A 26695-nucleotide genomic window follows, 5' to 3' on the forward strand; every position below is an offset into this window, starting at 1 on the left:
CACACCCTTGATGAACACCACAACATTGCTGGGGGGTGGTAATAGTAAAAAGCCTTAAAGAACAAGGACCTAGTTGGAAAATTCCCGCCAATAGAAAGTCTGCTCGCCTGTTTGTATTTATATTATTCTACCCCCAAATTCAGAGTGAGTCTGAGTCACGAGTTGAGTTGAAATCAGTCACAGTGAGAGTTAACGTCCGTCAGTCTCAATCAACTCAGCTCAGGTCAGTTCATCCGTCATTCTAATTTACGATTTTAATTTTAATTCTCATTATTATTCGTCTCAGCTTCTGTCAATTTTGCATTATTAAACCTAAACCTTTATATATGTATATGCGTAGTAATTTGAAACCTTATAGTTTAGGTTTAGCTCTAATTCAGTACCAAGACAGTTTGATTCGTAATCGTAATCATGGAACTGTTAGGGTTTAACCTCATTGCTGCAACATTATTAGGGTTTAGGGCATGATTGATTCATTGCTGATAGGGGTGTGGTGTGCAAGGTTTGGTTATTATCGGTTTTCGATTAATCACGTATAGTTTATTCGGTTTTCGGTTAGTAACCAAAAACAAATTTGGGCTAAAAGTTTTACTTAAAAAATACATGAAATGGATGCATAAATACATGAAATTGAATGTATAAATACATGAAATGTATATATAGGTACATAAAATGTAGATATGTATACAAGAAATGGTGGGATAAAACATGAAATGGAGGTCTAAAAACTAGAAATATATGAAATTATGAATGGTTCAGTTTGGTTAATCTCGATTAATCGAGGGTATAAAGTATAACGGACAACCGCTTTTCGTTTATCGGTTAATTTTGGTTCGGTTTTGTTGGCTTTCGGTTCGGTTCGTTTAACGGGTTGGTTATTGCTCACCTCTAATATATGATGATGATTGTGTTTTTAATGAAGGGATGGTTGTGTTGGAGGGTGGTCAAACTGACCACAAATCTGTCTCGGTTACTAAGCAAGTTAACCGGTTAGGAAATGAGGAGTCGGAGAATAACGTTCGTGATCAAACTGCTTTAACTAATGGAGTGGCTGCCAAAGTAAGCAATTTTTCTAGCTTGGAATTCTCTATTTAGGATATGCTTGTTCGTTGTACTACGTCGCGAATCAGTTTTTGAGTTTTTGTTGCTTAAATTTATAAAGGAATTTACTTTTGATATTAGTTTAGGGGTCCACGTGGAGAGACTTATATACTCTTGATATACCGAAAGGAAAGTGTTTAGTTTTAACTCTTGATACTAATCTTGTTTAAACTTCCATTTTGGTGGCTCTTCTTTTTTTTTTTTTTTTGTAATATAAAAATGTTTACTTATTTGATAACAAGGGACGACGTTTCTCGCTCTTTTGTTGTCATCTATTTTTTTTTCTTTTTCTATTTTTGGTAGAGACATGTACATTATACACCAGTGATTGTGAGTGATGTGAATATGCTAGTTAAAGATACAAAAAGTTTTCTGTATTTATGAAAGGTTTCGACTTTGTAAGCATAATGCTAGTCCTGCACTCCTGCTTTAACTTCCTTTTTGGTAGTATTTATCTAATTTAACAGAAAGATTTAAATGTAATAACTGCATTGAACTATGTAAAAGTATGAATTAACAAATACATTGAGTTTGATAAGTTCTATACTTGCTTATTAATGGTCAAACCTGATAATTATCTGAGAAGAGTAACATTTTTGAATGCTGTAATAAGCAGAACTTCTGATTTTGGAAGTATTTAGCTATGACTAGTGTCTTATATGTTAGTTCTTACTTTTTTGGGATAATTTGCAATATATAATTTATGATACGGTTTAATTACAGAAGCGTTCAGGGAATCACAAAGACATGACTCTTAAGGAAATGTATGGCAAAGATGGTGATTTTGATGACGAAGATGACAGTGATTGGGATCCTTTAGAAAAATGTTCAGGGAATCACGAAGACATGACTCTTGAGGATATGTATGGCAAAGATGGTGATTTTGATGACGAAGATGACAGTGATTGGGATCCTTTACAAAAACATATAACAGTTGCTACATGGTTTTGTGTTAATTGTACAATGTTGAACCTTGATGATGCTATCTATTGCCGTGTAAGCTCATGTTAAATTCTTTTGTGATTCGAATTCTTTATTTAAGCATTTAATATTATGTATTTATGATTTATTTCATCCAAGATGTATTTCTGCTATCCATGATTTTGGTACATATGACGGTGGATACTTGTTGATAATTTCCAAAACTTTTTTTGTGCAGCTATGCGGAGAGCATAAAGAATCTGGAATACTTAGGCATGGATTTCTTGCATCGTCTTTACATGAGGCGGATTCGCCTGTGAATAAATCATTGGAACGGAATGGGAAATCGGAAGGTGTAATTCGTAACTTTGCTTATTTTCAATAGCAATGTTGCACTAGGTTTATTTATGATTAGTTCAAAGGTCTTACTTTGTTTTTGTTTATTTAGTCATGGAAAAAATCTTTGCTCAATTAAAACCTGTTCTTTTGATGCTAAGTTTTCTCATTGCCTTTGATCTATAATAGAAGTGTTTTACTGATGACTGACGTGAATGCTTTTCAATGAATCAGTTACATGTATGGGCTGTAATGCTGTATGCGTATACAATATCAGTAACTATTATATTCTTTTTATAACTCTTAAATCCTTAAACCTAGCTAAACACAGTTATTAATTCTGGCAACTTCTGTACACACAAATGGCCGGCTACTTTTATGTTACCAATTTAATATAGTAGTTTCTAAAACTTTTTTACATCAAATGACCGGCTGCTTTATGCTTCTACCGATATCTTGCAAACATAGTAACAAAAAACCATATAAGGCTTTTAATAATAGGTAAGGAAAGAAGACATCATTGAAGAAAGAAATATTAAATGATATCGTTTAGGTAATAAATGCATTATAGCATTTGAATGAGTTTATTGAATGTTGATGTTTCCTTTCCCCTTTTTCATTTTCATATGTTTTCATTTTCATGCTAATTTTATTCTATCAATGTAGCTTCTTGTTCACGATCTATGTCGCCACATAAACTAACAGTTGTGGGTTTTGATGAAAGAATGCTGCTTCACTCTGAGGTAAGACCTGTTCTTGATATCTCAATTTTTATAAATGCTTCCTTACAACCAACCACTACCCTTCGTTTTTTTATTATTCTTTTTATCTTTGTGTAGTTCAAAAAATAATTACTTGGTTTTTATGTTGTAGGTTGAAATGAAGTCCCATCCGCATCCTGAAAGACCAGACCGTCTTCGAGCAATTGCTGCCAGCCTGGCAACGGCAGGTGAGACTTTTACCTTTGACGAACTAAACCCTTCTCTTTTTTGGCTGTTTTTCTATATCTGACATGTTTATAATATACCATCTAATGATATTGTTGGGTTTGTTGAATCCTTGTAGGTATATTTCCTGGAAGATGCCATCCGATTTCAGCAAGAGAAATTACACGAGAAGAACTGCTGACGGTAAGCATTTGTCTCATTATATTATAGTCAGCTTGTAAGTTATTCATTATTGGACAGATGTATAAGCAGTTTATGTGGTTTAACTTTGGCAATTGACCTCAATTCTCATGATCTTTGTTTTAAGGTTCACTCGAATGAAAATATCGAATCCGTTCAACTTTCAAGTCAATGTGTTGCTAGGTATGCTAAATAATGATAATCACTATTGTCTATATTTGGTAGCAATAATTAAATTGCTTGTAATTGTTTGCCTGGCAGTTATTTCACTCCTGATACTTATGCAAACAAAGATTCAGCACTTGCTGCAAGGCTGGCAGCAGGATTATGTGCTGATCTTGCTTCTGCAATATATTCTGGGCGTGCTAAAAATGGATTTGCTCTGGTAAAATGAATTTGAAATATTGACAACTGTGGTCACTACAACTCACCTCTGGATACTTTAATCAATATATGTGCGATGTGGCAGGTGCGTCCGCCAGGTCATCATGCTGGTGTGAAACATGCAATGGGATTCTGCCTGCACAATAATGCTGCAGTTGCTGCATCAGCAGCTCAGGCTGCAGGAGCTAAAAAAGTGTTGATTCTTGATTGGGTAATTCTGACTGATAGTTTTTCCATATTATGTTTTTTTTTTTTGAAAATAATATCATAGTATTATATTAATTATGTACGTCATCTATTTGCAGGACGTGCACCATGGAAATGGTACTCAAGAAATATATGAGCAGAACAAAACGGTAAAACGGTGATCCTTGCTACCATTGATGCTACTTTCTTCAGTTTGATGATATTTTATATTTAAATCTGTATTGATTTGTTACAGGTTTTGTATGTATCCTTACATAGGCATGAAGGTGGGAAATTTTATCCTGGTACTGGTGCAGCTCATCAGGTAGGTACTTGATCCCTTATTGCTCAAGATATTGGGCTGTAATCATGTGGATGCATCCACTTGTATTCTGCATGAGCTGTGTTTTTGTTTGCATTTTCCAATATTATAAATTTACTGGAATTCTGCCAGGTTGGTTCTATGGGTGGAGAAGGATTCTGTGTGAATGTTCCATGGAGTCGGGGAGGAGTTGGTGATAATGATTATATTTTTGCATTTGAGCATATTGTGCTTCCAATAGGTTACTTCTTTTTATCTTTTTTTATATCCTAATCTGTGTATTATAACAAATTTGTTTATTTATTGTAATTCAATTCACTTGATTGCAGCTCGTGAGTTTGCCCCTGATTTTACAATCATTTCAGCTGGATTTGATGCTGCAAGAGGCGATCCACTTGGATGCTGTGATGTAAGCTTCTTGTTGTATATATTCTTATATTTAATGTAATTAATAAAATCCTAAATCTTGTAGGTGACTCCTGCTGGTTATGCACAAATGACAAAAATGTTGGCTTCTTTGTCCAGAGGAAAGTTGCTTGTTATCCTTGAGGGCGGGTTCGTTTTTCACCTTAAATTTTTTTTATAACCCTTTGGTCAAATGTCTTAATCAATATTTATATTTCTTGCAGCTACAATCTTCGTTCGATATCATCATCAGCTACTGCAGTAATCAAGGTTTTGCTTGATGAAAAACCTGAAAACATGTTGGAGAATGTTACACCTTCAAAATCTGGGTTGCGGACTGTTCTAGAGGTTTTGAAGATCCAGAACAACTTTTGGCCCAATCTAGGGCCCATCTTTTCAGATCTGCAATCAATATGGGGATCATATGCTGCTATTCAGGAAATAAGTGAGTTCATTGTTATCTTCTGTCCCATACCTTATTTTTTAATATTATTCGAGCTATCAAATAAAGATCTTTTTTTTTTCCAAAACCAACTTTTGCAAAACAAAAGGTCAAATTGTTATTGACCTGTATCACGTACGCGTGATATTCACTTTGCATGATATTCTTGAAAATGATTTGAGGAATCTTTGGTGTTGTGTGGAGCGGACCACTTAAACGTCCTTTTTAAAGTTTTTAAATTACGTCGTAAAATGAAAATAAGAGATTCTGGAAATTTCTATGAAATTTGGGCTTACATTTATTAAATCTAGATGTAACGTTTTCGTTTTCTGCATCTCATTATTGGTGTCAAATGTGACGGTGGGTTGTGGAAGTGGCAAAGTGGGCGGATCAAACTGATATCTTCTGCCGGTTGGGTTGTCCGAAACACTTTGTCCAAAATTTAAAAAGTAATTGTAAATCACCTGTGTGATAAATATTATTAGAAAAATTTAGAATTAGAATTAGAATAATAATAATAATAATAATAATAATAATATAATTTTTTGATTAATGTGATCTAGTAGGTTTTATGCATTAAAAATACCCCTCGCCTACTTTCAATCGTTTGACCCATATAATTAAATCAGTGCAGTTTGTGTTTTTGCGGTATCTAGTCCAAAACAAGCTTTCCAAAATTTGTATTTTTAATCTAAATCTATATTCAAGAATGTCGTCTTCACTGAAATCTTGACGGGTCTTTTTTATTATTTTTGTGATTTGTATCTTGCAGAAAAGAAGAAAAAACACCGATTTGTGGTACCAATATGGTGGAAGTTGGGACGAAAAAGTTTCCTACATCACACCCTTTCTGAGCAGCTTCGTCTAAACTCAAGAAAACGCATAAAGTCATCATTTTGGCTCTAAAAGTTCCCCAAGTAGTGTTTTCATTTTTTTAAAAGGGGGTTAGGATTAATATTTAATTTTGAAGATATTATGATGGGGTATTTTTGTTTTTGATATCTTTTTGACATCCACAGACAATGATGTTTGACAGCTTAACTTTGGCAATCACCACCTCATTCTGTGTCACATTTTGGACCTCACAAAGTTGGAGGAGAAACCACCATAGGTTTCCTTTTTATATCTTTCCTGTCCCCTCATCAATCAAGGTACAACTTTCATTGCAAGTGGTACAAGTCATTCTACCATTATTATTCTTTCTGGTACACATAATTGCAAAGAAGAAAGTGAGTAGATTGTACAACAGTTGGTGAAAATTCTTTAACCAACAGAAATTGATCATTTTGTCCTGATGAACCTTTCACAATCTAATTATTATTTGTGAAAGAAAAGCTCACCATTTGGACTGCATTGTCAAATGCTACCACTATGACTAGTAGATACTTTAATTATTGCATAAGGGGTACCAAAAAATTTTTTAACTTTTTAAGATTTAGTGTTTTATTGATGCATTGTTGGCGGTGGAGCCATCGGGTACGCAACTGGCATCACATACGGCGGATGGTGGCTGTGCGGCATCATCACCGGAGTTCCAACCGCCGACGGCATATGCCCAGGAGCTGCGGCAACCGGGTGGCCCATCGGTGCTCCGTACATACCCATACCCGGCGGCATGCTCGGTTGGTGGGGCCGGTGTTTCATTGGTGCACCAACCGTTGATGGGTTCGTACTATCCGATTGGCCGGTGATTGGGACATGGTGGGACGCCACGTCACCGTTATTAACGCTTGTAATATCGTGAATGCTCGTTCGCCTTCGGTCTCGGTTCATGGAGTTTAATCTTATGAAGTATTTTTGAGCATGACTAGCAACTTGTGTTGGTGTTCTTGATATCACATAGTTTCTTGAAATGCTTCTCCAGTCTCCTTTACCAAACTTGTCCAGTCCAAGTAGAAACAGCCTGCATTTGTACCACGTGCATAAGTAGTTGTACCAAACTCAAAATATAACACTATAGTTGCCTGGTTGGTTTTATAATAGGCTATGCTGTACACTATGCAAGAGGAGTTGTACTATATTCATATAACAATAATTGGCTCCTGACAAATACATTTCCCAATGGTCATATAAGCCACAACTTGTACTGTATGTTAAATTCTACAATCATATCTTACTCATGAACATGGTACTTGTACCATTAAAGTAACAATAAATGAATTCTTTCCCAAAAATGTAAATGGAAGCGTTCTTGATATTATGATATGTTTAGATTTATCTATAGTTTTGGCTTATATAGAATACTATAGATTATAATTACTAGTTATATCAAAGTGCTTAGTTTTAGTAGTTAGTGATTGCATACCTATGCTCTTCTTCAGTCCATGGAATTCCTTTTCGTCGCTCTTGTTCCGCCCTCGAATTCCCCTTTCCGCTGCTTTGGCCTGGCGAATCATGACCGAACCCCGAAAACCCGTTACTATAATTACAAGACGAGCGTCGATTCGAATTCAATCCGCCTCCGTTGGGGTTGGTAGACGACGAGGACGATTCCTCTCCAAGGTACTTTGGAATCGGAATGAGACCGCCTTCAATGTCATCAACATCTTCAACAAGTAATTGGTAGTGTTGTTTCAACTCTGGAATGGTTTTGGTAGGTACAAGTGAAGCAATTGTATCCCATTGTTCTTTGGAATCCTGATTCCAATGGGTGGCAATGGCATTCTCAAAGGCCTTATCTTCTTCTTTGGTCCAAATTTTAGATGATGACATGGCTGTACCTCTGGCTTTAGTGGTTGTACCAAGGAGTTGGATGGATTGATGGATGTTGGGTTGAAGAGAGGAGGGTGTGTGTGTAGGTTTGTAGAATAAAAGTGAGGGGGGTGGTGAAGGATAAGAATTGGGCATCAAATGTATTAATGGAATAGGACCACCTTGAAGTTGAAGGGATGGGCTTTCTTGTCATTTTTCATCAAATAATACTTCCAACAATTGCTAGACCTTTTTCCACAAATTCATACTTGTCCACAATTTCAATATTCAAATGCAATTAAAAAGTAAAAAATAAAATAAAAATTAAACTATATTTAACTAATTGATAAATTTTTATAAAATATAATTCTATATTTTTAAATATATAGATTAAGGGGAAAAGAGTATTCTAATTATTCTATGGGAAAATTCCCCAAAAGGACATTCTTTATAGAGAAAAATTGGCCCTTAAATCTTCATTATTTTGGAAGTGTCACAGGGAAATTTGGACGGGGATGTCACTTTGGGAAGCGTTTCGACGAGATTCCTCCTCAAACTAAAAACTGACATGTGTAAAGTTTCTGACAAAACCGAATAAAAACATCTGAAAATTGAGGGAACCGACCAAATTCTTCCCTTAAATGTTCAGCAAAAAAGCAGTTTTCCCCGGCTTCTTTTTTTCTACAGGCTCCATACAAATTCCCAACTTTCGATATTGGTGTCTTTTGAAAACCATTTGCCAAGACGCATGTAAGAAGAATTTGGTCTAAGGAGACCGCTTCCATCTCTTTTTTTTATATAATCCCTCATCCAAAAATCAAAATAATGAAGTTTAAGAGGGCAGATCGTGTGTAGGTTATTGATATGGGTCTTGGGTTCATTGGTCCTACGGCAGATCGTGTGTAGGTTATTGATATAGGTCCTGGGTTCATTGGTCCTACTTACGTTCACCCATGGTAAAATCGTCGTTCAACAACCCGGAAGGAGGTAAAAATCTTGGTAAAACACATAGATAATTTGAAGGAAATGGAAGTGAAGATGAAGGGAAGTCGTCTCTTCAAACCAAATTCTTCTTAAGTGTGTCTTGGCAGACGGTTTTCAAAATTCTCCAATATTGAAAAGTTGAGAATTTGTACGGAGTAGGTAGAAAAAAAAACTGTCAGGAAAGACTGCTTTTGAGCTGAACATCTAAGGGAAGAATTTGGCGGGTCCCTCAACTTTCAGAAGCTTTTGTTCATCTTTGTTAGAAACTTTACAAATGTCAGTTTTTAATTTGAGGAGGAATCTCATTGGAACGTTTCTCAAAATAATACTCTAGTCCAAATTTCCTGTGAAACTTCTAAAATGATGGGGATTTTAGTACCAATTTTTATTTTCTCTCTAAAAAAACATCCCTTTTAGAAATTTTCCCTTATTCTAAATGTAGAGGTTGTGAGAAGAAATATTATTCTAATGACCCTCTACGTTCAATTATTCAAAGAAATTTTAACTATACATAGAACTATTATTATTAAACCTAGTTTAAGTTATATTACAAAGTAGGACAAAAATAAAGAAGATAAAGAAGGAATTATTATTATTATTATTATTATTATTATTATTTATAATAATAATAATAAAACAAAAAAAGTAAAAGCATAAAAATGTTTCCACCGTCTTCCTTGTTCTCAGGAAAAAAAACACAATTTGAAAAAAAAAAAGATTACTGTGTCTTTTATTTATCGTTGTGTTTTTTGTTTATTTTCGTCATTACCTGTATCCATTTTTCTTGAAACTGTGTTATATTTTGTTTGACAATGTGCTATGATAGTTGCGATGCATTGTCATTTTTTATTTATAATCATATATTTTGTTATTTTTCGTCATTGTATCTTTTCATTTTTTTTTTTGGAACATGAATGATGAGGGAAACATTTTAATTAATTTTTTTTTTTTTATTTATATTTTGAGTTATGTTTTTTTTTTATTATTTTTAGAGGCTTCTTATTTGCGATTACAAATACTTTTTACGCTTCTTATTTTTAATCCATTTTATATTTAACTTTTCCCATTAAACCTAACACCCAAAATTGTACTTTAATTATTTTTTTAGTATTATTGATAATTGTTAATATATATATAGGGTAAGGTCAAAATGAAAACCCATTTGAGTTGTGAAAACCCGCGAAAACCCTATGTAACATTTTTTTTTTGTTACATGTAATATATGTTGTAACATTTAATACAAAACATCAAAACATTAAAAAAATGTTTTGCTATTTTTTAACATTTTTTTACTAATTTTTATATATGTTTTAAAGAGAGAGAAAATTTTATATTTATATTTACATTTTTTATTCACTTTAATTGTGGACCACAATGTTTAAACATTAATTAAAAACATGTGATTGAGAATGAGTTTCTAGAGTTTTCACAACTCAAATGGGTTTTCATTTTATACTTAGTTTATATATATATATATATATATATACACTTTTCTTATATCAAGGTTTCAATAGGGATAGCTATGAGTCATGGTTTGGTAATGTAAATTTTATATCTCAATGTAGGTACATATTTCAAAACTTGTTACATATCTATCAGGATATATAGATATATCCTAAACCATTTTTTTTAAACAACAATCTATTCTACTCGCACACCTAAACTCTATCCCATAACTAATTACACTTATTTAACATAACCTGGGATCCCTGAGTCACCAACCCTAGTGACATACACAAAAAGTGATTATATCGTTAAATTAAGTCAAATATCAAATATTGCATTATTTATTTATTTTTGACATTGATAACTGTCGTTAACAAGTATTATTACTATTACTATATACAATTGAAAAGTTTGGCGCCGAAAGAATCCTATTGGGCCACTTGATGACACCCAATTGATGCAAGGGTTCTATTACTATATAATGAAAACCAACCGAATGACAATTTATTTTTTGGTTTTTTAGTTCAGGTATCGTAATGAGCGGACGGAAACCGACCGGATTCGTTAAACTCACCGCGTTTTCTTTTAGTTATAGTACGTAACGAATGTAACGAACCGACCGAATGCCAATGTTTTTTTTTGTTTTAGTTCCAGTATCGTAACGAACGTAAAGGAAACTGACCGAATTAGCGTATACTCACACCTCAACACTCCGGATCGACAACATTTGGGTTTTGCCATTGCTCGAGTTTGACCGACCGACGCTACCCATTGATGATTGATCCACGTCAATTTTATATTTATTTATGGTTTAGTTCCGGTACAATAACGTACATAACTGAAACTGGCCAAATTCAGATCAAGTTACCGTCTCAACGCTTGGGTTTTACCACAGCCTGTCTGGGTTTTACGATTTATCCCGGCACAACGTGCTGACTAAATCACTAGTTATACGAAGAACCAAATAATGATAATAATAAATGTAAGTGAAAACAAACAATTAAGGAAGCAAAGTTTCACCTTTTATGAAGTAAAAAACTGTAAGTTTTTATAGAAAGGATGCCAAGTGTGTATTTGAAAATGTCCGATCACTGTAGCTATATCAGCTGGACATAATACATTACATCGTATCCATTATTATGCATAATATAACTTTAGAATATTAATAAATTAGCTCTCAGACGAATCCTTGAACTGAATGAGTATTATCTCACCATCTTGTCGTGTCTTCGGGCGAGTATTTGATAAACTTAGCCCGTAGTCAATTTAAAGAATTCGTTGGTAGTTAAAAAAAGTAAAGTTCAATGTTAAATTTATTTATATAAACACAGTTACAAATTCGTGTGCTTTAATTGTCATACCTCGTGTGCCCTTTTCTGTATATTATGGTTTCTTTCCATCTTTCTTACAATTTTTTTTTGGCATTTTTCTTTTTGATTTATTTTTCATTCTATTTTTTATTTGTTAGTTAACTTGTGTATCAACCCAACCAATTAACCAAACACATTATATTTTTGTTAGTATTGTATTCCTTTTTAATTAACTCACATATTAATCTAATTAACCGGACACACTATACTTTTTTTTTTCTTCTCATCTTTTGTTTGGTATTCGTTACAGCGTGCAGTTACATAATAAAAAAAACAAAGAAACTTGCACGTTTCTATACCCTATTGGTTACATTACTGACTATATTTTTATGTAAACATTGCCCCTCACGTATCTTGATTGGTTTATGTATAAAGAAAGTGTGACAAAAAAGTTAGTTAATAGAAACACAGTTAACTTAAAAACAAAAAATCTCCTTTAAACATTATTATTTTGACCACTGATAAGACTATATATATATAGGGACTACTAATAATTTAGAAATCGACTTTTTTAACGTTTTGTCTCCGAAACTCTAATTCTTATTGGTCATTCCTTATTTTTTTCAAGGTGCTAGGAAAAAAACAATTTTTACAATTGTATTTTACTGAACCGTATTTTATTATATTTATATCCACAAAAGTTCCTTTCACGTGTCATGTTTCTTATCTATAATTTCCTAAGTTAAGAACATAGACAAAATAATGATTTTGTGATTCATTTTAAGTTAAAAATATTAATACAAGTTTTTTTTTTTAAGAATTAAAGGCAATCATAGAATGGTATGATGAGGCTGACTATGACATTATGAGTTTAAAACGGTAGCAACACGAGGCGTGATTGAAAGAGAAAAACTAAAGATTTATTTACAATGTGTTTACGTTGTGAAACGAGAGAAGGAAGAAAGAAAAGTCGGCAAAAGGGTGGCATGGTAGATAAATCTATAACTACACAAAACATCAAATTCATGTGAAATGGCTTCATATTTTCTTCAGTACTGTCTGGATGGGTGACACCATCGTCATTAGAAGATTCATCAACGACAGAGAGTTCATATTCTTCAGTACTTTGTAGACGGACCGACTTCAAATTCATATGGTTTGGTATTGCCTTAATATAAATAGATTGCTTGTCTGGGAGCCTCTAATACATGAAAACTACGTAGGAGATTCATGCAACTAGATTGTTGGACAAACATTCTTTGATTAATAGTTGGGTCTAAATAAAAATCATTAATACTATCCAGACACCACTAACATTTTATACAGGCTGTATGGTCCATAAAAGTTGCTGCCATAAGATAATGGTTAGATATTGGCTGCATGATAGATGAAAAATGGTCATAAGGGTCATTGAAATGCAAATCATATGATTCATATCGTGTGTTTGATTACAAATAAATGAACGATGTGATCACTAAGAACACCATATGACCCATGTGTTTGACTACAAATAAATAAACGATGTGATCACTAAGAACACCATATGATCCATATGACAACTTGCCTCTATCATAGGCCTAATATACTAGGCTCTGATGTGCAAACTTAATTTGATATCATACGACCCTTATGATATGATATGTATACTGATTTGTAATTATGAGATGGTGTTAATATAACATCCCCGATTAACTTTGTTAAAATGTTTGTTTAAGGGTTGGTCATACTAAGTAAATGAGAGAATTCACTGTGAATGTTTTCTTTATTATTTAATTTGTAAATCGTTTTCTCATTAACAGCATTCTCGTTTTTCAAAGCTTTAGTATTTTTCAATTTAATTGTCTTATAATTTAATATTTTTAGCCTAAATTTCTTTGAGCATTATAGAATGATAACGACCTTAGTATTATGATTTTTTTACATCATCTCCAAGTCTGATAACCCCGTATCACTCATCATACCTTTGCTACTACTTTTTATGTTTCATTCGGTGGTGGATCTAGTCTTGAAACTTAGGGGTAGCGTTCAAAATTTTTTTTCCCCATAGTTCATACAATGCTAACGAAACAAATATAAAAAAACGACAACAAATAAATTTAAATACACGGGCTGTTAATTTCTCCTTTTCGGTCTTTAAACGCTTGAAATCGAGCCATTACATCTTCTTCATTTACTTTATCGAACGTTTCTCTTTCGACCGAACAAATTAAAGCATTGTTCAAATACTCAGCATCCATTCGATTGCGCAAATCCGTCTTGATAAGCTTCATTTTAGAAAAACATTTTTCAACGGTTGCGGTTGCAACAGGTAAAACCAACACTAGCTTCAATATTTGATAAACCAAAGGAAAAATTGTGTGTTTTCCGGTTTCCACCATTACACGAGCAAGATCACCCATTCCACCAAGATTTGGAAATTTCTCATCTTCCTTTAAAGTGTAATAAAAGGTCGAAAGATAACCCGAAATACACCCTCTTTCTTCGTTAGTAAAATCGTTCGGATACATCTCTGAAAAAGCCACTATCTTAGATATGTCAAACTTAGAAAACGAATCACAAGGATTTAAACCCGGCATATTTTCTAGCAAACTAGTTGAAACCTCACTAAATCTATTTCCAAGTTCTTGAATTTGCATATCCAAAACCGTATTAAAAACTTCAACCTCAAAATGATGTCGATTAGTAATGACATTCTTTCGGTTTCTTTGATTACCATAACTTTCCGCCATATCTAACATCTCAATCTTGAAGCTGAAGGAATATTTGAACTTGGACCGATATCTTCATTTTCTTGCAATTCATTAACCATATTTGAACTTGAAGTTGGAATATTTAAACTTGGTGGGGAACCGATGTCATCGTTTTCTTTTCTTTGACGTTTAAAAAGGTTGCTAATGAGAGATTGTTTACTTATCTTCAAAGTTCCCTAAACAAAATTTGAACCAAAACCTAATATCAATTCCAATTTAGACATAAAACTAAAAGCTAAATACCTAATCGATTCCAATTTAAACATAAATCCTAAATCCCAAACTAATTCCAATTGAAACATAACCCTAAATGGCTAAATCCCTAAATACAAATATACAATAAATCTTAATTAGTTCTTACCGGGAAGAATCGGAGATGGAGACAGTGGACTAATGGGCGGACCGTGGTGGCGGTGGACTGGCGGGCGGCGGCAGAGGCGGACTGGTGGCGGTGGTGGCTACAGTGGCCAGTGGGTGAACCGTGAACAGACGACTACAGTGAGACGTTGTCTGTTTCTTTTTTCTTTTTTAGTTTTTATTATTATTGTATTATTTGGGGTTTTTGTTTTGGGCTTGGGCTTTTGTCAATTTGTTGGGTTTAATTATTCAATTGATTGGGCTTATTTTTTGTTCAGGGGTAACGAAACCACAAAAACCGACCGAAAATTTTTTTTTTACACTACCGGTAAGACGTTGAGTGATAGCGGAGGCTACCCCTGCTAACATCTATGTCCGCCCCTGGTTCCACTTAACTATTCTATATTGACACACTGTCTATGTATATTTTAGACTTTAGTACTTGTAATTTTAGTAATCTACTTTTAAAATTTTAAAACTTGCGTATAACGATAATTCATATTCATACGTATTCTAGTTACTATTATAAACTATAATAGATGCAACAAAATAAAATAAAATAAAATACAATCTTTCAGTAAATACAAACATAATAAAATGAGTCCTAAGCTAATAGTATATTTTCTTTTAACATTTATTGCAAGAGGTATTGAAATCCGACGAGTTCGGAATTTCTTATTAAACATAAATAATTACAACAATACAAACAAATTGGGAATTAGTCTTGAAAGTAGAAATTATCGAGCCTAATGAGCTAAGAATAATATTTAGGTGTATAATTAATTATCGAATAAAATATGACCAAAAAAAATATCAAGAAAATTAAATGATACTGCAAGTGACTTTATGAATAATGAATAGTGTTGCTTTCCAATAGGGGCATACTCTACAAATACTATAAGCATTTGTCAGTTAATGTTGATTGTTGGTATTCATAACATGGGTTGTGGTTCATGTTTAAGCTTAAATATGCCCATTTAGTCTCCAAGAAAGCGACATTACATTAAAATATCTTAACTAGTTAGGAAACCTTGGAAACAGTTACAATTTTCTCATAAAACAGAAGATAATGATATATATAACACTAGGATAGTGGCTCATGTTACACACGGGTTGAAAATATTTCAAACGCTATATATATATATATATATATGCAGATAACATAAGAATTCTTTACCTTGTTCTATTCAAAACCACAAGATATGTAAAAAATATATATAAATGGTGTGAATGAGAAATTATATAAATATACAAATCATTGAATTGCTAAATTAATAATCATACTAAAAAAAGGGGCACAAAATCAGTTATAAATAATTAATTGTAGTCAAAATCGGTTTTTAAATCATTTGAAAGGAAATAATTGGTTATGATTCTAGAAAATATTAATTAGTGAGGATATAATTCTATAAAACATTAATTAGTTAAATATGTGACAATTCTATAGATGAAAACCGAATGACTTGGAAGCTTATGTAGACATGCTGGTTGAAGGCCAAGTAGATATCTTGTTTTGCTTTAATAGTATAGTAAGATTCATCACACAAACGAAGTTAAGCAAAGAACCACATAAACACTTGTATTGCTCGTGTATTTACACGATTCTCATAGTTCTCTACTTAAACTGGTAACAAGGAGAACATATATGAAAAAACGAAATCAAACTGCTAAATTAAAACTAAAAATGTTATCAACAACTTGAAAAGCAGTTTAAAAGAAAATCATTCTCAGAATATGGCTACTTCTAAAACACAATTTCCTTAGATCTGCATATACACTAATACCCGGAAACCTGGTTCTGGGCAGCACATTTGCATAATACACATTCCACAATCCCGAAAACACCCAAATCAAGAAAACCCAAAACCCAAGTGATGCCAACATCTTTTTTTTTTTCATTTGACTTCTTAGAAACACATTTGACCAAGGGTTTTATAGTCATCATCTGTGAACATAAAAAGTAAATCAATAGATGAAGAGATTAAATACCATACGGTTACTGGGAAATAAACACTGACCTATCATCAAGACCATGGCTTGAACACAAGTTGAAGATGCAAACCTTTAACAGATTTTGAAGCAACTATAAGATGGTACAGGTTTTCTAGTGGGTGTTTACATCAATCAATCAATCAATCAATCATGCCCAGTAAAATCCCACCGACAGCAAAGCTATAAGTAGGGTCTGGGGAGGGTGGGATGTAGGCACACCGTACCTCTATCCAAAGGAATAAAGAGGTGGCTTCCAGAGAGACCATCGGCTCTAAGTACATGTGTATGAAGCAAAATAAAGGAAATCAAAGTTTAACAGTTATATAAAAACTACTACTAATTATAATAATATTAATAATAAGATCACAGTTTAACAGCTATATAAAAGCTAATAATAATTATTATAATAATAATAATATATGTAAGGGGAATACCATTATGGTATGTGACCTAAATAAGTTAAGTCTAAGCCCTAAGGTATTCAATTCTCTCTAAAAATCCTTAACTTTAATTCTACTTCTCCACGAATTCCTATCCTCAACCATGTCCTCGGAGAGGTTTAGGTCTATCAAATCATGCCTAATCCTCTCATCCCAAGTCAATTTCGGTCGTCCTCTACCCCTCCTCCCCTCTATAGTAATGTTTTCTACGGATCTAACAGGATTCGTCGTCTGTCTTCTCTTTACATGTCCAAACCATCTCAATCTCCACTCTCTTATCTTGTCTGCTATGTTCGCCACCCCTAATCTCTCGCGAAACACAACGTTTCTTATTCGGTCTAGCCTTGTGTGCCCACACATCCAACGTAGCATTCTCATTTCTGCTACCTCCATCTTCCGCACTTGTGCCTTCTTGATGGCCCAACAATCTGTTCCATATAGCATTGCAGGTCTAACTGCCACCCTATAGAATTTTCCCTTTAGTTTAATCGGGAAACTCTTGTCGCACAATATACCTGTGGCTGCTTTCCATCTACACCATCCTACCTGAACTCGGTGGGTCACATCACTGTCTAATTCCCCATCGCTCTGTACAAATGATCCTAAATACTTGAACTTCGTTACCTGCGGGACCACCTGCCCTTCAATTGTGATCTGTGCGTCTTCATTGTCGTTTATCCCACCAAAATCACAGTGGAGGTACTCCATCTTAGATCGGCTAATCTTTAAACCTTTTGTCTCTAAGGCTGTTCGCCACTCCTCAAGCCTCATGTTTAGATCTTGTTTTTTCTCAGCAAGTAACACAATATCGTCTGCGAACATCATGCACCACGGGAGATTCCCCTGAATCGACTTTGAGAACTCATCCAAGACTACTGCAAAAAGAAACGGGCTCAACGCTGACCCCTGGTGAAGACCAACCTCTACAGGAAAGAAATCAGTATCCCCCACTGGCGCACGGACACTTGTTTCATTCCTGGTATACATATCCATAATTATCTCTATGTATTTCCTGGGCACTCTTCTACCCTTCAAGCACTCCCAGAGCACCTGTCGTGGCACACTGTCGTAGGCCTTTTCTAGGTTAATAAACACCATATGTAGATCACGCTTCTTCTCCCTATACTTTTCCATTAATCTTCTTATAAGGTGTATTGCCTCTGTGGTGGAACGCTCCGGCATGAAGCCAAATTGATTGACCGTAACCTGAGTTTCTCGTCTAAGTCTAACCTCAATCACTCTTTCCCATAGCTTCATAGTATGACTTAGTAGTTTGATTCCTCGGTAGTTACCACAACATTGGGCGTCTCCTTTGTTCTTATAGATAGGAACTACAACGCTGCTCCTCCACTGGTCTGGCATCTTACCTGATTTGAGAATACTATTGAACAGAGTAGTTAACCACATGACTCCTTCCTCCCCCAGACACTTCCACACCTCGATGGGTATGTTGTCTGGGCCAACCGCCTTAGACCTTCCCATCCTCCTAAGTGCATCCTTCACCTCTTCTCGTGTGATCCGTCGGCAGTAGCAGTTATTCGATTGTTGTCGTTGAAAGTTTGTGTTGTCATGTTCTTCTTGGTAAGCTCTCCCATTGTTAAAAAGATTGTGGAAGTAGGTTTGCCATCTTAGCTTGATGTCCTACTCCTTGACCAGTACATGCCCATCTGTATCCTTTATAAACTTCACCGGTCCTAGATCTTGCCTTCTACGCTCCCTGGCTTTGGCAATCTTAAACATAGCATGTTCCCCCTCTTTTGTTTCTAGACTTTCATACATCCGTTTAAAGGCCGCCTTCTTTGCTTCCGCCACTGCCTTCTTCGCCTCTATCTTGGCCGTTTTGTAGTTGTCCCTCAATTCCACTCGCTCCTCCTCATTCGTGCACCTCATTAGCTCCCTAAAACATCCTTGTTTGTCCCTTATCTTGTCTTGCACTGCGTCATTCCACCACCAAGACTCCTTATGCCCATTTGTCTTTCCTGTTGTGACCCCGAGAGTCTCCTTTGCTACTTGGATGATCTTTGTCTCCATAGCTTCCCATATATGAGTTGAGTCCCCATTTAGTCGAGCCCGCGTATGCAGTATGAGTTTATCCTTAAACAGTAGGAGATTTTCGTCCTTCAAATTTCCCCATCGAATTCTCGGTGTACCTTTCTTCTCTCGAACAGTCAGCTTATTTCTGAAGGCTATATCTGTCACTAGTAGTCGATGTTGAGTCACAACTGCCTCCCCAGGTATGACTTTGCAGTCCTTCCACCAACGTCGGTCTCCTTGCCTCATCAAAAGGTAGTCAATTTGCGTGTCGCGTCCGCCACTGCTAAAAGTGATTAAATGAGAATCTTTTTTCTTAAAATAAGAATTTATAATACCTAGGTCATGTGCCACCGCAAACTCTAGAAGATCTGTTCCGGTCTCATTCCTATCACCAAAACCGAAACCCCCATGTACGGCTTGAAAACCATCGTTAGCCTTACCAATGTGTCCATTAAAATCACCTCCTATGCAAATCCTCTCCCCCTAGGTATGCCCCCTACCACTGCGTCTAGGCAATCCCAAAATTCTCTCTTTTCCTGATCCCCTAGGCCTACATGAGGCGCGTAGGCGGAGACTACTTCCACAACTTCGTTTCCTAGTACTAATTTCAACACCATAATCCTGTCATTATGTCTTATCACCTCCACCACACTAGTGTGTATTTCCTTAGCCACTAGAAACCCCACTCCATTCCTAGCTCCATCAGACCCCGAGTACCACAACTTATACCCATTACAGTCAGCCCCTCTATGTCCTTTCCACTTAGTCTCTTGGAGGCATGCTATCTGAACCCTACGTCTTTTAAGCACATCTACCAATTCTAGCAACTTACCATTTAATGTTCCTACATTCCAAGAAGCCAAACGCAATATACGCTCCCTATCTTTACTCTTTCCTACACCCCTCGTTTCAGGACATGGTCTCAAGTAATAGTCATGATTCCTACGCTCTATGGTTGCAACTAATCACACAAACACAAACAATAGAACACCAAATCAATAATAATAATAATAGTACAAAAACTAATAATAATAATATTTGTTTAGATTTAAACAAATATGTATCATAAAAGTAGCCCCTTCACGATACAAGTTTTTTTTTAAATATGATTTAGTTTAAGCTATAATTATGATAAAATAATAAAATATTTAATAGTTTTCAACCAAGTAGATAGATATGCACAACCTGATTTTTTTTTTTTACCCGAGCATGTGATATAGTCCAGAAAAGGTTTCCCGGATCCTTGGTCTCGTCGCTGTCGTCGTTATTTTGTTCAACCGGAAGGAATTCAGCCCACTGTTAATACCTGTAAGTAGTATTGTTGGGTAAGAAGGAACACCGTCGGAGGTAGTCGTTTTGTTTTTCTTGACACAAGTGATATACGCCGTGTGCGAGTAGATGTAGGACGAACTCCCCTGTAGGTCTTTGTTTCGAAATCGGTGACGTGGTGGCGATTTGAGAGGCACCTGTGATGAGGAAAAGGGAGGAGTAGAGAAGAGGAGAGACTTACCTGATGCTGGAGGAGTAGAGAAATTTGGGCGCTTTATTCAAATATATACATCTTTCTAAAACCCTACCCCATTGGGACATCCTCAGCTGCTCACTTCTTCCCTTCCCAAATCCATGTTCAATTCATAGCAGATACACCACCATGCCACCGACCGGCGACCACCATCGGTTTACCTCCATGGCTCCGACATCACTCTGAATCTCAAATTAGACCTAGAAAACTCTTTCTTCCTCGTCTGCGGTTTCATGGTTCTGTTCATCTCAGCTCGACGACTTTGATTTCAAGGTTAGATCTACATCTGAAATGGATAAGGATAAGATTCTCTTTTTTTTTTTTTTTTTTTTTTTTGTCTTACCACTAGACCTAAGTGGCTTTGGGTTTCTTGGTTTTGTGTTGTTATGGTGAAAGACTTAAGTTAACCACATTTGTTGTTCAATTTCTTAAATGTTTTGGGCTATTTTTTTTGGGAAATTTTAGTGTGGCTGTTACCAGGTTCGATTTATGAATCGTAGGCGGCGATCGTGCGGTGGTGGCAGTGCTTCGGTGTTGGAAGCCAAGGCTATCAAATCAAGGGTGCCACCTCCCTAGCCACCGGCTGGTTTCGATCTGCCAACCTAGGCGACGATCGTGTGGTGGTGGTGGTAGTGCTCCAGTGTGAGGAAGTAAATCTTTTTGTGCATTCTATGACCGGTTGAATAAGGCGAGTTTTCAGTTTACGCTTCCATTGTTCTGTTCATGTTTCCATTGTTCTGTTCGTGTTTCCATTGTTCTGTTCATGTTTATTCAATCGGTTTGATTATTGATGAAGCTAATTGAACTGACGCACAAACAAATCTTTGGTTTGATTACTTGATTTTCATTACATTTACATTTTGGTAGTAATGAGTATAAACGATACCTCTTAGATTGTCTGGTTATATTTGTTAATTAGTTTACAAAATATGGAAATTAATAAGGAGATTTTGTTTAATTAATAGAAACGTGTATAAGAATATAAGCTATAATCCTATGTAATGAGAAATTGTGTACAGACTTAAAGGTGTAGTTTTAAACTAAGAACTTATGATAATTTGTCAAACATGATTCAGGTCAAAGTTTTATATGAATGAACTTATTACATGTTACAAAAAGGATTTTCTGGTTAACTCTATTTCTCTCTATTTGCTTACTTACATGATAACTAAATGAACAAAAGTTTCAATTAGTGTTGCAGATCCTTACATTCACATGAGAAAACCCATATTGGTAAGCCCAACAACTCTCTCGGTTATATTTCCCAGTTGTATGTCCAATTTACGACAACTAATAAACTTCTATGGTTACCATAGGGCCTGCCAAAAGAAAAGCCAGCGCCATTAGTTTTGAAAGGTATTCTTTCTTACGTCAAGCAAGTGTCACTGCCGCAACGCGCCGGGTAAGTTCCTAGTTGACATGATTTGAAAACAATTTGTTAAAACTGTCAAATTTATTAGTCATGTTTGTTGTATATTTTCTTGTAATTGCTATTTGTTATGTTGAAGGAATGGCCGATGTTGCATGATCATATGGGGGAGATAGTGGGAAGGAGCCTTCTAATAGGAACAAGATTAGGATTCAAATGGGCTGCAAGTCTTGTAAGTTAGTTAAATGAGTTAAACATAATAGGATTCAACACGTGTATCTAACACGATACATGTAACAATTTAGTTAAAAAATTAACATACATTTATTATATGGTTTAATGTAGGAAAAAATTCAACAAGAGGCCCAGCAAATGAAAAACAGTCTGGTGATTCATCCTTCAATGATATTGAGTGTATGGAATGTGCTTTAGGAGAAAGGCGTAGGCACATACGGGGCGTGGGTCATGTTGTGAGAAAGCCAACCCCTGATATGTCCTCGAGTGTATACACTCCCACCCCACAACAACATTGAAAACAATGTGTTACGGATGAAGTGAGAGACGACCTTGTAAAACAACTCGAACCACATGTTCAATCGCAAATGAATGCACAGTGGGAAATATTGGAACAACAAATGCGATAATGGATGCAACAGGATTTTGAAAAAAACAAATGGAACTCATGCCAAGGATCTTGAGAAAAAATATCAACATTGACGTGGCGGTCCTAGTCGTGATTGCAGCAGTGAGGATGAAGATGATTAGCTAGATTGTTTAATTTCTAGTGGTTTGTATTTTACACTTTTTGAAACTTTGGTTTGAATTCATTTAACTTGGATATTTGGATGGTTTAATTTAGGATGAGCTGGTTTGTAGTTTTGTTTATAATGTTCACCAGGTTCAGTTTTGTTTTATTGCTGGGCTTTGTGGCTCAAAAACTAGGATCATTAAAAATAAATTAAATTAAATTAAAAAATCAAACCCTATAGCGAGGATAAGTCGTCGTTATAGGTTTATCACACGTCGTCGCTATATAACTTCCTCATTTATTAATCGTTATTATTTATATTTTTTTTCTTATACTTACTCCACTTATAGCGACACATGTCCTTGCTATATGTAAAACATAAATATTTTTTTTGGATTAATTTGAATATATTATAAAAATGATTTTATTTACTTTATAATTATTTTTTTTGTCAAAACGTTTCATGAGGATGTGTCTTCATTATATGTCCATCTATAACGAGGACACTTGTAGTGAGGACTCCATGGTCCTATTGCAATGAGCATATAGTGACAACTTTGGTAGTGACAAAATGTCCTTGCTATAGGTGAGAAACGACCTATAGTGAGAACATGTCCTCGATACAAACCTGAATTTTGTCCTCACAATAAGCCTTTATTCTTGTAGTGGAAGTAGGAAAAAACGTTTTGCCTTTATTCTTGTAGTGGAAGTAGGAAAAAACATAAACGTTGTTATACTTTTACTTCACAATAATCAAAATAGTAACCAATATTCTTTCAAGATTTATTTAAATATACTTTGAATGACATATTAACAAATATATTTTTTATTTTAGCATTCATCATGTCAAACATAACAAAACTTGAATTTTTAGCTTTGGACATTACCGAAAAGAATTATTTATCATGCGTGTTGGATGCGGAAACACACCTAAATGCCAACAATCTTGGTGACACAATTAAAGAAGATAATACAACATCTACCCAAGATAAGGCAAAGGTGATGATTTTCCTTCGCCATCATATTCATGACGACTTAAAAACCGAGTACCTAATGGTTAAGGATTGACGTAGGCTGTTGCGATCTACTCAAACAATTAATTTTAAGACTTAAATACCTATAATAAGTACGGGTAAGTAAGGTCGTCTATACAGGAACTCAAGGAAAGTGCTAATTTACTATTACTAAATTAATTATTAAACTAATGCGGACAGACGATGTCAAGCGGTTTTTAGAAAAAGATTAATTAAAACTAAATAATTACTTAAAAAGATTTGTAAACAATATTAATTAAAAAGTATTCATTCTAGGTTCGGGTTATGTGTTCCATACGTTAATCACAGATTCTCTTGTCTTTTGTTTTGCAATAATTGCTAGTCCTATGGTTTGTTTTATGATGACAAACGATAACTCAACCGAATTGTTGACACAAATGAACCCGGACTCCACAATTTCCAATTCTATGTCTAGGATAACTAACTCAATGATAAGGTTTGATGATTCTAGTTCAATGACACAAGAGCTTAAACCCTAAATGTTGATGAACAACCAAACAAACATTACACAAATCAATAATCGCAAACACAAACCTTAATCAACCAAATAACTAATTAAGCAAGACAAATTCATATAAAATCAATCAAGCTCTATTCATTAAGCATAAGAATATGTTTTTAACAGTATTTCACACAAAACCTTAGCCTAGAACGAACACACACGATTAGCCGGACATCGACACAATGGTTAAAGTGCTTATCTTGATGAACATAAGATCTTAGGACAAACCAGAAGCTTCGGGATGACCGAAAACTGCTATCGGCTCTCTATTCTGCCTCTGGAAGTTGTTATATACCGAATGGTGGGGTTAATGGGTTTATATAAGGCAAAACCTAGATTTATTCGGTTTATACGCGAAGTTTCCCCTCCTGCATCTTCTCGCCGCGCGAAGGTGCAAACTGACTTCATATTCAGATTCGTCTCGTTGACAAACCCAAAATTCATATATTATGAATTCCGTGACTCATTTTCTAGGCCGAGATATGCCCGTTTTACTAAAAGACACTTTCCTGGTAACCCATCTTGTTCAGTTTTCGCTTCGGCTTCAGGTTTCTCATCCAATCCTTTCCCGAATCCTTCTTAGCCATCCATATATGTTTCCCCATGCTTCCATCTTCTCGAGGCTTGCTTAATCTTCATCTAGATGGCTCTGAATTAGCTCGTTTAAGCTCCGAACGTCCAATGTCATGAAAACACATAACAATGCTTGAAGTACCATAGTTTGTTCGATTATTTACCTAAAATTTAACTAATTAATATATAAAACTAACTAACTTTTACCCAACCATCACATCCCCACACTTATCCCTTTTCGTCCCAAAAAAGATTTTGCAATGGAATCAGAATCAGAGATTATCTTTACAAAATACTTCTTAGATTATTTTATTTAAGCACAAGGAACACAAAAACCGCGATTGTCAATATTGTTGTCCACTTAAACCCATGCCTTAATACTTATCGGAAAAAATAAGGCGTGACAGTTTTATTAGTTCATATGATTAAAATGGAATCCACACCTCAAAGCCCTGAAGCTGCCTTTCCATGCTTCATTATAGTTTTACTGAACCAGACCACCCCAACTTGACTTAAACCTTAAAATTAGACGATCAAAATTTTGCACATTTGTACAATTTTTCAAGCCCATATGTAATAGCTAAGACAATCTTGGATATTTTTATCGAACAAAAACCTAAAATTAAGCATTAAAGTATATCAAAATGGACATTAGATACAATTAAGGTGCAATTAGGTAACTAACTAGTAAATAGCCCCCACTACATGACATACCTCCGTTATCAAGCAATACCCAGAAGTCCATCACCATACGTGAGTAGGCACGAATTCATCTGTAGGGCTTACATATGACGTGTCCGCGTGGTCCGTTTCTTAATGGTAATGAGACGCGAGCACGGGGACCCCATATGACTAACATCGTGGATGATTAAGTCAGTAGTGAATTTGTACTTTTAAAGAACTTTTTGTGATCATGTTTAATGACTTATGAATTGGCAGATAAACTGCGAGTTTGCTCTTTTTAAGCTTTATTTAATATACATAAATCCACTTAGGATTTACGCATACCCAGATGATAAACCGCATACCGACCAGTGGTCTCCGAACTCCGGAGCATCCCATCAATACAGGATTTAAGGCCATAAAACCATACGCATATGAAGTGTTAACCACTTAACTAGCAGTATTTTCATTTATATTTATATTACAAGCCATCTAGCATACTCTAACCTTAAGCTTATCCAAGCATTGTACAATAACTATTCATATTAAAATATATTTTTGGTGATCAAATCTAATAAAAAGGCTTGAGTATGGTCTAATCTTTCATTCCAGTCCTTACACAGGCTTAGCTAAACAAACAAAACCCTGAAGGCGTTTCTCACTAAAAATCAAGCATTTAAAGTTCAATTAAGTATACAACCAAATTATCCTTTCATTCTCAAGGCTGAGCCTACTGACACATCCCAAATTAAGTGTGTTCACATTTTTATTTATCTCATATTATATAATAATTTTGAAAAATAATCCTCGATTCTTCTATCATTTTCCATTATTGTGCAAAAAATCTTAATTCAAGGAACATAAAACTTTTAAATTTTCAATTTCTTCCCCATCCCCACACTTGAGGCAAACATTGTCCTCAATGTTTAAAAAATATGACACTAAAATAGGGACAGGGTTAAAATTCACTTTTGACAATTTTAAAAACCCGGCCTAATGTGATGGTGGCTATACATTTATACAATTACACTTTTA

The 26695-nt window shown here is 34.9% G+C and overlaps 2 protein-coding genes across 4 annotated transcripts; one reads left to right on the forward strand and one right to left on the reverse strand.

The window, feature by feature from the left end:
- Window positions 1-908: 908 nt before the first annotated feature.
- On the forward strand, window positions 909-6395 carry LOC143634112 (histone deacetylase 15-like). 3 transcript variants are annotated; one of them, XR_013153799.1, is made up of 17 exons: window positions 909-1059; window positions 1825-2097; window positions 2261-2375; window positions 3025-3101; window positions 3232-3307; window positions 3424-3488; window positions 3613-3668; window positions 3747-3870; window positions 3955-4080; window positions 4175-4225; window positions 4312-4380; window positions 4510-4618; window positions 4707-4786; window positions 4850-4932; window positions 5007-5227; window positions 5997-6207; window positions 6244-6395. XR_013153799.1 is itself a non-coding variant. In XM_077102277.1 (17 exons), the coding sequence occupies exons 1-16, from the start codon at window positions 925-927 to the stop codon at window positions 6128-6130; spliced, it is 1794 nt and encodes a 597-aa protein (XP_076958392.1). In that variant the 5' UTR covers window positions 909-924; the 3' UTR covers window positions 6131-6141; window positions 6244-6395. The 3 variants fall into 3 exon arrangements, 2 of the variants coding, with proteins under 2 accessions (XP_076958392.1, XP_076958391.1); XM_077102277.1 differs by having other exon boundaries at window positions 5997-6141; XM_077102276.1 differs by having other exon boundaries at window positions 5997-6395.
- A 52-nt stretch (window positions 6396-6447) lies between these two features.
- On the reverse strand, window positions 6448-8011 carry LOC143634114 (transcription factor MYBS1-like). Its single transcript, XM_077102278.1, has 2 exons — window positions 7530-8011; window positions 6448-7127 (listed from the first exon to the last, which is right to left on the reverse strand). The coding sequence occupies exons 1-2, from the start codon at window positions 7934-7936 to the stop codon at window positions 6668-6670; spliced, it is 867 nt and encodes a 288-aa protein (XP_076958393.1). The 5' UTR covers window positions 7937-8011; the 3' UTR covers window positions 6448-6667.
- Between the last annotated feature and the right edge of the window lie 18684 nt (window positions 8012-26695).

The sequence above is a fragment of the Bidens hawaiensis genome, unplaced genomic scaffold, assembly GCF_021521415.1.
Source record: "Bidens hawaiensis isolate Kalapana, Puna unplaced genomic scaffold, B.hawaiensis_p1.1 tig00006990_1, whole genome shotgun sequence".
NCBI classification, from domain to species: domain Eukaryota; kingdom Viridiplantae; phylum Streptophyta; class Magnoliopsida; order Asterales; family Asteraceae; genus Bidens; species Bidens hawaiensis.